The sequence below is a fragment of the Protopterus annectens genome, chromosome 7.part0 (genome assembly GCF_019279795.1).
Source record: "Protopterus annectens isolate FY-2018-M chromosome 7.part0, PAN1.0, whole genome shotgun sequence".
Lineage (NCBI taxonomy): Eukaryota > Metazoa > Chordata > Ceratodontiformes > Protopteridae > Protopterus > Protopterus annectens.
This window is the reverse complement of record NC_056739.1, coordinates 116,301,629-116,314,389: the sequence shown is the minus strand read 5'-3', so window position 1 is coordinate 116,314,389 and position 12,761 is coordinate 116,301,629. Positions and strand designations below refer to the sequence as shown.

At 41.2% G+C, this 12,761-nt stretch overlaps 1 protein-coding gene across 1 annotated transcript in view; it reads left to right on the top strand.

Moving 5' to 3' along the window:
* Positions 1 to 12,239, top strand: part of LOC122806273 (suppressor of cytokine signaling 2-like) — a 34,227-nt gene extending 21,988 nt beyond the window's left edge. Inside the window, exon 3 of the mRNA XM_044076549.1 lies at positions 10,758 to 12,239. Coding sequence (XP_043932484.1) covers positions 10,758 to 11,227 — 470 coding nt within the window. The 3' untranslated portion in view covers positions 11,228 to 12,239. The remainder of the gene's footprint in view (positions 1 to 10,757) is intronic.
* Positions 12,240 to 12,761: the final 522 nt, after the last annotated feature.

Below are 12,761 nucleotides of genomic sequence, written 5' to 3'. Positions count from 1 at the left end.
CAGCAAACAAACACTTTTCGACTTGAATTAGACTAATTTCGACTAAAATGTACTTTTAAGTGCAGATAATAAAAATGCAGTAAATAACTATGAAAACAGTTAAAGCTTGCTCTAGGTAAGCAGTAGAAGGTAAAACAAATATAAAAAACAGCAGGATACTTAATCAGGAAAGCAGTCACTTTTTTTCAGTTCTCTGTAGCCAGGAAGACTCAACAGGACCACGTGGAGCTGTGTCTGAGCAATATGGCTTCAAAAAAATGCCAGAGGCAGATTTTAACCAGGGAACTTCAAAAGAGTTCTTTCATCGGCCTGAAACATGTACATTGGTGTGATTTGAGAGATACTTGAGCAGCTGGTGAGAGTGGTATGTAGGAATAAAGCCCTGGTTACAAGACAACCTGTATGTGGCACGGGCGCTTGAACCTGTATGTGGTATGGGCACTTGAACCTGTATGTGGTATGGGCACTTGAACCTGTATGTGGCATGGGCGCTTAAACCTTTATATGGCACAGCTGCTTGATTGACAGATATGAAGGATGGGCATGCCCATCCTGGGGGGGGGGGGGGGGGTGGTTGTTTCCATCCAGTCTTTGCTGCCGCCAAAATTATGGTGCCTCGGTTGGAGAGTGGAGGCTCATCATGATGTGAGTGTGTCTGCAAAAGCCTGTGATGGTAGCCCTTCTTAACACATGTGAAGGAACATGCACTTGTGGAAAGAGGGACATAGGTGGCCCTTGTTCGGGTGTAGTTGCGACACCAACAAGGATGGTTTTGGGCCATAAATAAAAATGGTCTCATTACTGACATGCTGGTGAGAGCACAAAGCACCCTCATGGCTGCCTGTATGTCATCCTCTACCTCAGATGGTGTAATGTGTGATTGTGGGAAGACTTGATGGTCAGGAGGCATGATGCAAAAATAGCACAAAAAAAATTCGTTGAACAGCAGTTTTACTGTTTTTCTTGTATTGATCATAAGGTCTTAAAGCGATAAAAAGAAAGCACAGTAAGCTTTGTATATCTGAAGTGGTGTCTGCCATGCTAGGAGTAAAGTATTTCTGTGTGCTGTGTAGCTAGCAGGAGACCAGGGCAAATTTCAGCTAAAATTATATGAGTTGCAGTAAGAAAAGACATTTCTCAGACTTCATTTGATTCATTAATGCGTGATTCAGAAAGCTGTTACATAAATAATGAGGGGGGCTGATAGTGGTGTAATTTCGTTGGTGTACTAGTACTGAATCAAACCAATGGAAAATTAGGAGAATTGCATAGAAGTTATTGAAACTGAGAATAAATTATATGAAACTAAAAGGTAAAATCAAGAGTGGCAGAATAGACATAGGACATTAGAGCAAGGACACATAGACATAGGACATTAGAGCAAGGACACATAGACATAGGACATTAGAGCAAGGACACATAGACATAGGTCACTAGAGCAAGGACACGTAGACATAGGACATTAGAGCAAGGACACATAGACATAGGTCACTAGAGCAAGGACACGTAGACATAGGTCACTAGAGCAAGGACACGTAGACATAGGTCACTAGAGCAAGGACACATAGACATAGGACATTACAGCAAGGACACATAGACATAGGTCACTAGAGCAAGGACACGTAGACATAGGTCACTAGAGCAAGGACACGTAGACATAGGACATTACAGCAAGGACACGTAGACATAGGTCACTAGAGCAAGGACACGTAGACATAGGACATTACAGCAAGGATCAAGATTGGGGTACCAGAGTCCATCAGTTCTGTGACATGCGCATGCTTGTGTAGCAGGGGTGTATTATGTCATAATAATAATAACATGAAAAAATGCATCTTCTGGAAGGTAGAGAAGATGTTCTCAAATGGAGGATCATGATAGAGGGGTTGTGATGCTGGAGATTCCAGAAGCTATATCAGGGTTCCAGGTAAGATTTTATATAATGGTAAACACTTAAGCTGGTGCTGTAACTTTTATAATGACAACTTTTTTCTCATACCAGTTGTAGTTTTTCTGTAGTGTTCTCTCTCTTTTTTTTTTTCTTACTTTGTCTGCCAGTCAACAAGTCTCCCCCCCCATCAGCAATACCTCCTAGTCCCTGGTCTGGGAATTACCTAGTTAGGAGAGGCTGTCATACAGGATTTGCTTTATCTTTACCATAATTTCAGCAGTAAGTCCTATTTATTTAGGCCTAACCTTTCCGCTGGGCGGGGGGACAGATGACCTGCGTCACTGTGTGGACTGCAGGTGCACAATCGTATATACTTGGAATGACAATTATTGCTAAAGCAACTTGGTGAGTGAGTACCCCACCTCCTGGGTCCATCTCTTGCTATGACGCCCCTCCTTTGAGGAATTATGGTACTGGATAGCTCTGAACTCTTCCTGCCTCCCAGGATGGGCCAACCTCTCCTCTTCTGTCAACTTCAAGTACCCAAGCTGCTGATTGATTGATCTCTGCTAGTCTAGCCATAGTAAAGGCCATCTCTCTACACACCATTGCTAATCTTGGACCATAGTAAAGGCTGTCTCTCTACACTACCATTGCTGGTAGTTTGGGCCATAGTAAAGGCTGTCTCTCTACACTACCATTTCTGGTAGCTTGGGCCATAGTAAAGGCCGTTTCTCTACACACCATTGCTAATCTTGGACGATAGTAAAGGCTGTCTCTCTAAACTACCATTGCTGGTAGCTTGGGCCATAGTAAAGGCTGTCTCTCTACGCTACCATTGCTGGTAGCTTGGGCCATAGTAAAGACCGTCTCTCTACACTACCATTGTTGGTAGCTTGGACCATAGTAAAGCCTGTCTCTCTACACTACCATTGCTGGTAGCTTGGGCCATAGTAAAGACCATCTCTCTATGCTACTATTGCTGGTAGCTTGGGCCAGAGTAGAACCTGTGTCTTTGCTGACTACTTTTCATGTTGGCATCTGCTGTTTGAGGTAAAAGTACACAGAAGAAAACGACTATGACAAACTCTGACTGCCATTTATTTCGTATCTTGTGAGTTCAGAACCTCGAGATGGTCTGAAGAATGTGAAATCACTGTAATTTGAGGTTTTGTAAGGATGCGTACTTGTTACAGATTTACAAGTTTTATACATGATTGTGCAAATTGCTTCTTTTGAGTCCTAGTAGTTCAAAAATGATACGTTAACTAAAATGGGAAAAGAATAAAAGGTTATTTTAAATACGATTGCTGACTCCTTGATCGCATTATGAAATGCATCTTGTGTTGAATGCCTTCACTTCTTTCCAGATCTGAAATATGGGTTATAGGTTCTTTGCACCACTGTGATGTTCTACAACTGTGGTTTTGTTCTATACGTGGTAGAACCTTTTCAGGCAGTAGACCATTGCCTGGTAAAAATGTCTTAGACTGCCAGGTGGGCTGCTGTTCGGGAATGTGTGATCAGTGCAGTTTGTATTCATCCAAACCTTTTTTTGTGGATTTATCAGAAGAGGATTTTACCAAAATGGGCCATTGCATAGTTGGGGGAGGGGAGACTTTACCTCTGGGAGAACGCTATCTTGTAGTTTTAGATGGAATATAAGGGGTTGGATGTGTGTTACTATGTGGGATTTTGTCCCCTCAAAAATGTTTTACTTTAGCTAATTTAAATAGCTTTCCTTTTGCAAGCAAAGCTATATTTCACCAGTTTGTATTTTGATAACTAGTTTGGGTGCCTAGTCCACACAATGTGTGGATAACAAGCAGTGGAAATGTTTTTTTTTTTTTTTTTTAATTTAACATTTGTTGACCGGGAAAGTCCGACTAGGTTCCACAGATCCTGTTTTCAGCGGAGGCCCGGGGAGAAATGCTCCAGAAGCATGTCTTTAGAATAAATTGTAGAATAAATGTTGCCATAATTAGTGGTTGAATGTTCAACTAGAGGGGCAGAGAGGGCACAGACCTCTACTAAGTGGGTCTGTGGAGATTAGTGCTGCTGTTTTTCAATTTATTAACTGCATTTTCAAGTCTGTGTTTGGCAGTTAGCTTACTGTTGGAAATAGCTGTTTTGATTTCATTTGGTTGGTGGTGTGTAAACTGATGCATTTTCATGGAAAGACAGTGTTTATAGTAAAGCACTATCATATGGTGGGTGAATTGGTATAATGGTTAAGATGTTTACCTCACAGATACAAGGTACAGGGTTCAGTTCTCACTCTTGAAAAGAATATTCACTACGCTTAAAATGGCCTACAAGGCAGCTAGCCTAATATTTACCTATTGACGTAAGAACAAAGGTAACAAGCTACTCACTGTACAGGTTACTGTTTTGCAGTAGTTGCACCTGTATTTACATGTGCCCTTCAAATAATGTAACACTAGCAAGGGCTGGTGATTTTGGGCCACATATTTCCTTTAGAGACACAACATATACAGCATCTACGTCTACCCTCTTCGTCGAGGGTAACCCTGTCAGATTCCCAGGATATTTAGTGCTAACACTCCCCCTTCTCTCACTTCAATCAGCAAAACCCCATCCTCATACTTTGTGATCCATGTCTCCCAGTATAAACCTCCTTTTTGGGGAGGGGCTGTTATGTAAACAGACTTCTGTCAGAAGTAGTATGCATAAAGATTTTTTGTTGCAGGGTTACCCAAGGCAGATCCTTCCCCATTTTGCACCTCCATTTTTCATTTGCACTTGCTTTTAATCTAATCACTAGTGGCAATCCCATGTTCTGTTCCATCTCTGTTTACTCTAGAACCTGCTACAGTCTTTCTCCTTTTCTAGCTGACCAGCCCATTTTAGTACATCCGTGCTCAGCAAAGCTTCAACAAATTGGTACAGAACGTTTCCGCAGTGATTATGTGCTGCTTGAGGTGGAATCAAATAAGTTAATTTACTGATCATCTTAATAAGCTACACATGCAGTGCATAACAGAATGAACATGCTAGCATTAGTCGGATGCAGTGCATAACAGAATGAACATGCTAGCATTAGTCAGATGCAGTGCATAACAGAATGAACATGCTAGCATTAGTCAGATGCAGTGCATAACAGAATGAACATGCTAGCATTAGTCAGATGCAGTGCATAACAGAATGAACATGCTAGCGTTAGTCAGATGCAGTGCATAACAGAATGAACATGCTAGCGTTAGTCAGATGCAGTGCATAACAGAATGAACATGCTAGCGTTAGTCAGATGCAGTGCATAACAGAATGAGCATGCTAGCATTAGTCGGATGCAGTGCATAACAAAATGAACATGCTAGCGTTAGTCAGATGCAGTGCATAATAGAATGAACATGCTAGCATTAGTCAGATGCAGTGCATAACAGAATGAACATGCTAGCGTTAGTCAGATGCAGTGCATAACAGAATGAACATGCTAGCATTAGTCAGATGCAGTACATAACAGAATGAACATGCTTGCATTAGTACTAGCCAGAATGACTGGTCAGTGTATTGGCACCCCCACGCACAACTGCATATTCAGAATATTTAGCACGCTCACAGTAACATAAAGCTAAACTAATCGTTAATGTGCTACAAAGCAGCTTGAAATCCTCATGCTATTCATTCATAGCTGCCTTCTGCTTCATTAAAGTCTGGTTGTATCAATTGAAATTGCTTGTTTATTAATAATGAAGAAAAGCAAAAAAGACCTGTGTTCTGGCTGCAAGCAGGGAACTCTGTAAATGGTGCTAGTGGTTCTAAGTTGGAGAGTCTTAAATCACCTCCCAGTGAACCTTCATGCCAGGTACGAGTCTGTACAGAAGGGCCAGCTTTAGAATTTTGTGGAATGTAGTAAGATTAGTCCTGGATCCTTAGCAGACAAGTGCAGTTGTGGTGCCTTAACACAGATAATGAAATTAGCACACATGCTCCAGAAATAGTGGTTGTAATGTTCGGGGGGGCCATTCATGAGTTAACAGATATAGGGGTGTTAGCAGCATTCACATCAGAGAGCTCCTCAGTATGTCTGGGTAGGGGATTTCATCATCATTAGCAGATCTGGGGAGTCCAGCGCCTAAATTTCAACCCTGCGTGGACTTAATCAAAACAAGGACCCAACTAAATTTATTAGTGAGGGTTGGGCAGAATTGATTCAGGGGACCTACGGCAATAAAAGAAACTGGAAAACCATACAATTAACGTAATCTAGAGGCCTGTCAGTACAATCAGAATTGAGAGATCCCAGGTAGGAGTATCGGGCTTAAAAGTGCCCTTGAATTATGGGAATGCCAGCAGTATTAAAAGAGTTGTACCCCTATGGTCATACTCTAGTTCACTCAGCCATTATAGTGCAGTGTGTTTCATCCCATCGCATATATTTGGGCCTTGGGAACCTAGAAGGGTAAATGGAGGTTATGGATATGCAGCAGATGTGCTGAAAGGGTGACACCCTACTGCTTGTTGAGCATTTACCCCTTGTAAAGGAGTCTGGCCTGTTTGAAGTACATCCAGTTGTGTGTGAGAATTTTAAAGTGACAGCAGTACTACTCCTTGACATTCTTTGTCCAAAGGTTGTCATCGTATATGCAGTTTAACTGTTCATTGCACAACCTTGTGCTGTATTTTTTGCATAGCTTAATAATAGCTCTGTGTGCTGCACAAGCATTTTGACCGACTTTTTAAGCATCATATTAAGATACATGCTCTGCTAAGTTGGGACCCCTGTGTGACCACACAGGCTATTGTAAATGGATGCAGTTACTGAAATAAGGTGGTTCAGCCTTCAGCCTCCTGAAGATCATTTCCTCAGATGGTAAGTCCTAGCATTTCAGTATTCTAAAGAAAATTTGAAAGAGCAAGACTAGACAAATACATTTAAAGCAAAGGGAATTTGGTAACTCAATAAAACTATCAAAAAATGTCATTGAAAAAGGATAGTTCAGTTTAAAAATGTTTAGAGAAAGACTGCTATCAATATTCATGGAGGAAGGGAGGGGTCACATTCAGATATGTAGCCCTGGCAGGCAGGGAAGTAACCAGAACTGTCTTAGTACACTATCATCTTCCAGCATTTTCCTTTTTCTTCCCACAGCATAGATTATAAACAAAGAATTCAGATGTACCACATACACTAACATTACATTATTAGCTATACAATCACAATGTTACATTGTTAGCTATACAATCACAATGTTACATTGTTAGCTATACAATGACAATGTTACATTGTTAGCTATACAATGACAATGTTACATTATTAGCTATACAATCACAATGTTACATTGTTAGCTATACAATGACAGTGTTACATTGTTAGATATACATCACAATGTTACATTATTAGCTGTACAATCACAATGTTACATTGTTAGCTATACGATGACAATGTTACATTATTAGCTATACAATCGCAATGTTACATTGTTAGCTGTACAATCACAAGCTTTTTAAGTGTAACAAGTACATTGCCCTAGACCACTGTCTTCTTTACTGATTTGCAAGCATGTATCACTGTGGAGGCCACTGTCCCAGTAGACACCTAGGTAATCAGGGTTATGGTGCCTGGAGGGGCTATAATGGCTACTCAAGACTTTTGTAAAACGTTTGACATGGTACACCATAGGTTAATGAGCAGCTGGGACTTGACCTAGTTCCTAAAGGAAAATGCACAGGGAGAGTAATACTAAATGGAGGTCTGTTAGGAAAGATTTTTCCATGAGGTACGAAAGAGGACTAATATAGTTGCGTTCCTTTATTATCTTTAAACGGGTCAGAAGGTCTGGAAAGGAAAGTGCATTTGTTTGAGATGTTTGCATTAATTATAGATGACTTATCAACTGTGCTGCCACAGCAGTAAATGTTAGGGTGCAGTGAGCAGCATTGGCCACTAGGTGGAAGCAACCTGCTCATTACAGGCATCACAAGACAAGGACCCTTTTTTGTTCCAAAGCCTCAGCTACAGAAATATTTCAGTTGAAGTAAGTGGGACATCTTTATGTGCTTCATAGAAAAGACAACAGCAAAAGGTTCACTGCCATGTTCAGGCAAGATGTATAAAGCTGTCACCAGAACTCCATGTTACAAATGTAGTAGCTTTTATTGCAAACTGCTACACAAAAATGAAGTAAATGTACAGGATACTAAGCAGGAGAAAGGGAAGGAGTGTGCAAGTATTAAAAGGAAAGAAGGTACTAATGCCAGACATCTATCTGGCGAGTACCAGAACGGATAGAAGTGTTAGTGTATGAAACAGATCGGGTAAATGGTGAGGGTATGGGGGGAGAGGGGTAATATGTATAAAATGCATCAGCAGGCAGAGCACTTGTCTTTTAGGAGATGACAGGAGTAAGAAGCCCAAGAATGAAAAGGACAAATTTTTGTTTTTATTTAAAAATGTTGCAGTGATCACGAAGGACGGGTTTTGGGCATTGCCTGTGTATGTATAAAACACAAAATAAACACAAGTTTACATAGGGAAATGAGTAGGCAAAGCTCCAGTAGCCCAGATAATTAGAGCCCTAGCCCTTAGCATCTTAGGCACTCAACTATGCAGGTGGCGGGGGGGGGGGGGGGCATTATGAGTGGACCACAGATGGAAAACTGCCACAGTTCTGGGGAAGGGAGCTGCACAGTGTGTTCTGGGGAGGAGTCTCTTCTTGGTGAACTGCTGTTTGATATTAGCCTTTGTTAGTAAGTGTAACAGAGTGTATCCTCACATAGGCGAAGGTGTTTTGCATTCCTGCAGTGATGATGGTTGCCCATCTCCCCTCCTAGTGGGTGAAGTTAGGACTGTAGTGCCACCATTAGTTGCCAGGATGCTGATTAGGGCACAAGAGGGCTTCATGGTTCATAGGTAAGTACTATGCTCTCTGCCCTTGTGAGCCATTTTAAGCCTGGCCACTTCTCCCTTTTTGTGCTTGAAATAACCTGTCCCATTTTGTTATACATGAGCCTTACTCATACCACGGTCGATAATTACACATCATCCGTAATGAGAATAACTGGGATCATTTCATATATAATTTAAGGGGACCCATATGCGGAGTAAAGCATTTAGGAGCTGACTCTGTCCATTAGTTGTAAAGGGGACAGTGCTGGGGTAGGTTCTGTTTCTCATCCATAGCTCTAGGTTGAATATAGGAGTGATGAATTTTTTTATGTGGATGAGGAGTCTGTCTTACAGCAGTGATATCCCCTGCAAGATAGAATTGTCCTTCCATGCTTGCTTGACAGCTTTCCAGATGGCCATGCCCCTCATCGTTGGAGGGGGGAGGTGTTCATGTGCTCCGAGTCTTAGAGTCTGATGGGGAGGGCTTGATGGTTGGCAGGAATGGGGGCAAAAACAACTGGATGAAACTATATATAAATCAAAGCATGTTGTATAGGTTGCATATGATGTATAAGCTGTTTGTAATGGAACTATGCTAAATTACATACAATGCAGATGAGTTTTGGAGCTTAGTGTTTCATTTTATGTACCACATGGAGTACATGTTATACAATATGTTACAATCTGTAATGAATATGCAGGTTTTAAATTATGAGTAAATGGAGGGAGGATATTGTGTGGGAGCAGAGAATGCTTGGTCAAGTAACGCTCGTGTGCTTGTAATAATGGCCTTGGGATCTTTGTAAGAGGAGAGCTCTGGAAAAAAATCAATAAAAATATCCAAATCTTCTTGGAAATGAGTAAGTTCTTGTACTGAAACTAAAACCCACATCTTTGAATTTTTAAAACTGAGACTTGTATTGATTTTAGAGAGAGAGGAACTTTTAAGACTTGAAAACAGCCTGCATGCTGTGAAGGGTGAAACCCTGTTCATGTTGCTGGAAGTAGCATTGTTCTGTGGCGTGCAGCTATGTATACCTTATTCATTTCAACCTGTTAGATCATTAGTCTTAATGTCATTGCTAATTCTGGAAGATTTGATTAGAAAGTGATTACGAAAAGCAGATTCTGTGCTCATGTAATGTAGACTTGTTTTATGATTAGGGTAATTTAGTGAAGTAGAAACATAAAACAAAACTTACCTTTGTGTGTGTGTTTTTTTGCTTGTACATTTGCACTCCCAAACTGCAAGCTTATTTGTGTGCTTTGGGGGGGGCACATTATATGTTATGTATTCCTGAAGTCTCCTTTTTCCAAGTGCCACTTTGTGCACTAGTGGTTTTGAATTCCGTTGCCCCTAGTGCTTTCAGCTGGACTTGTGAAAATATACGGAAAGCTTTTACAGTAGATTTTTGCATTGTTTCAGTTTGATGTCTCTTCTTCCAACATTCTTGTTTAATTACCTCATTAAGGACCACTCCACCCCATGTGTACACTGACATCAGCCCATTGTGCCTACCCATTTGCTTTAGTACATTCATATTTATTTTTAATTCCTCCAAAAAAAAATATCTTATTTGACTCAGAAGTTTTAGTTCTCTAAGAGAGATATGAAGATTTAAAGTGAGCAAGTGATACCCAAAGTAAAATTAAAATTCATCCTAAAGCCTCTGTGTTTTTGAGGGCACTGTTCTACTCTGCTGAGGTGAGTGACTGAGGACTGCAGATCAGGAATTCATTTAGCAGACCAACTGTTGGCATTGTGTATATAAATAAATTATAGATGTTGTCAAATATTTATACTAAAACTGAAGATTTTAAATTTTGTGACTTTTTTTCTAAATAGAAAGTCTGTCTTGATAAACGATCTTTGCATGTGGGTAGGGTACTCCTAAGTTTCTTCTTACTGGAGCTGGTGGGTGTGAGAACTAGAAGCGACATAAAATGCAGGAACTGCAAAGCTGCAAAAACTGTAATACGTAGTGATTCTGCTAATGTTTGTTTTTCTCTTTTAAGGCTGGTACTGGGGTTCTATGACGGCAACAGAAGCTAAACAGCTCTTGCATGAAGCTTCAGAAGGAACATTCCTTATGCGGGACAGCTCAAGTCCAGATTGCCTGTTGACGTTGTCTGTGAAAACCAGTGTTGGCCCCACCCATATTCGAATTCAGTATGATGAGGGTAAGTTTGGCTTCGACTCTGCACTCCTGGCCAAACCAAAGCTAAAGCATTTTGAGTATGTGGTCGGCCTGGTGCAGTTCTATGCTCTTGTCTGCCAGAACTTGAATAATAACCCTCAGATGGAAAGGTCTGTTTCAAAAGCACCATCTATCCAGCTGAAACTGACTAAACCACTGTATACCTGCATTCCATCACTACAGCACTTATGTAGGATTGTGATTAACAAAAGAACAAGAAGCGTACGGGAGCTCCCACTGGCCCCCGGCTTGAAGGAGTACTTGCTGAAATATCCTTTCCTCATGTGATGATGCATACGTTACAGAGACTGGACAATAGGAGTTCTTTTTGCTTGTACTGTTTGCATGAATTTTTACTGTATAAAGTCAGTTAAATTCCAAACTTGAAACATTGCTATGATTACTGTATTGCTAAACATACTGATTTTTTTATGCACTTTGTTCAATTTTTTTGTACATTCTTAAATTACTGGTCACTGCAGCTCTTCCATCAATTATTGCTATTTTAACTTCACTTGGTGCTGTTTCGTTCCCTTCTTTCTAAAGAATATGAGGCAGCTAACATTTAGGTATGCTGTAGTAATGTCACTGCCTTCTCTCATGGAAGGTGACCAGTCTTCTGTCCTTGTGCCTGTGATGTAGTTGCACAGTTTGTTTTTGTTGGCACTGTGGGCAGTATGGTTGGAAGTAAAATTAACAAAAGTGCAAAGAGCTGCAGCCAGAGGAAGGTCACTCAGGTGTACCCCAGGCAGTGCTGTTCCGCAGAGGAACCTGGGGCTTAAATGGTAGAGGATGGACCATGTGGACTGCTGTGCTGGGGTTAGATTGGTAGCCAATGCCTTGTTTCTGCTGACGGTAGGCCACAGAGCACACACTGACCATGTAGCAGTAAATGGTCCAGTATGGTACAACCAGGTCTGCGGTCATAAATGGAAAGGGTAGTAGCAAAGAGGAATTTTCTTGTTGTAGACCCCCCCCCCCCCAGTGTGCACACCCATCCGTTTACTGAATTGCATGTTGTATAACACATTGCTGTTCGAGGGTTATGGGTAAAAAAATACAGGGACTCCAAACCATGACCTACATCGAGAGGCTGAAAGCCCTGTTACTTTAGTCTGTATCTTAATAGGTTGCTGAGAGGCCGTCGACTTGTGCCTAGCCTATAGGACAATCTCCAACCCTGCCGTAATGGAAATGCTGCACATCAACAAGTCAAATGGCACAAGAGTCACTCGCTCTAGGGATCTTGGCCTAGCCTGTGACATTAACAGAACATGCAGTAGAGACATATATCTCCCAGAGATTGCCACTTCTCTGTAATTGACTTCCTATTCACATAAAACAGAGCCCCTCACTGACCCTATTCAAACGCAGCCTAAATAATTGGATGGGAGACTGCAAATTTGCACCTAGGGTGGCACCCATGTCCCTCATGGACAGGGGTAGGTGGCATTGATCACAGACCCATTCTGTTCATATATTCATTCAGCGAACTACCCAGAAAGAACAAATGGGGATACTTGGGGCTAACATTGTTAGGTTTGTAAAGGCTCTAGGGCTGCTAGCCTAGTAACTTCCTATGAAACAGGCTGAAGAAAAGGAGTGGAGAAATAAAATAAGCACCTTGAAAAGGAAAATGAATGCACTGCAGCAGATCCTGCGTTTCAGCACATGCATTTCCAGCTTTTGTCTTTTTTTGCCTCCTTTCAGTCACTAGTGCTGGTGTTTCATAACCTTATTTGTTTTAAGATTTTTGCCCTACTTCATCATGATTTGCCCTCTGTAGTTTGTCAGCATTGATTTGGCATTTACAATATTTTAT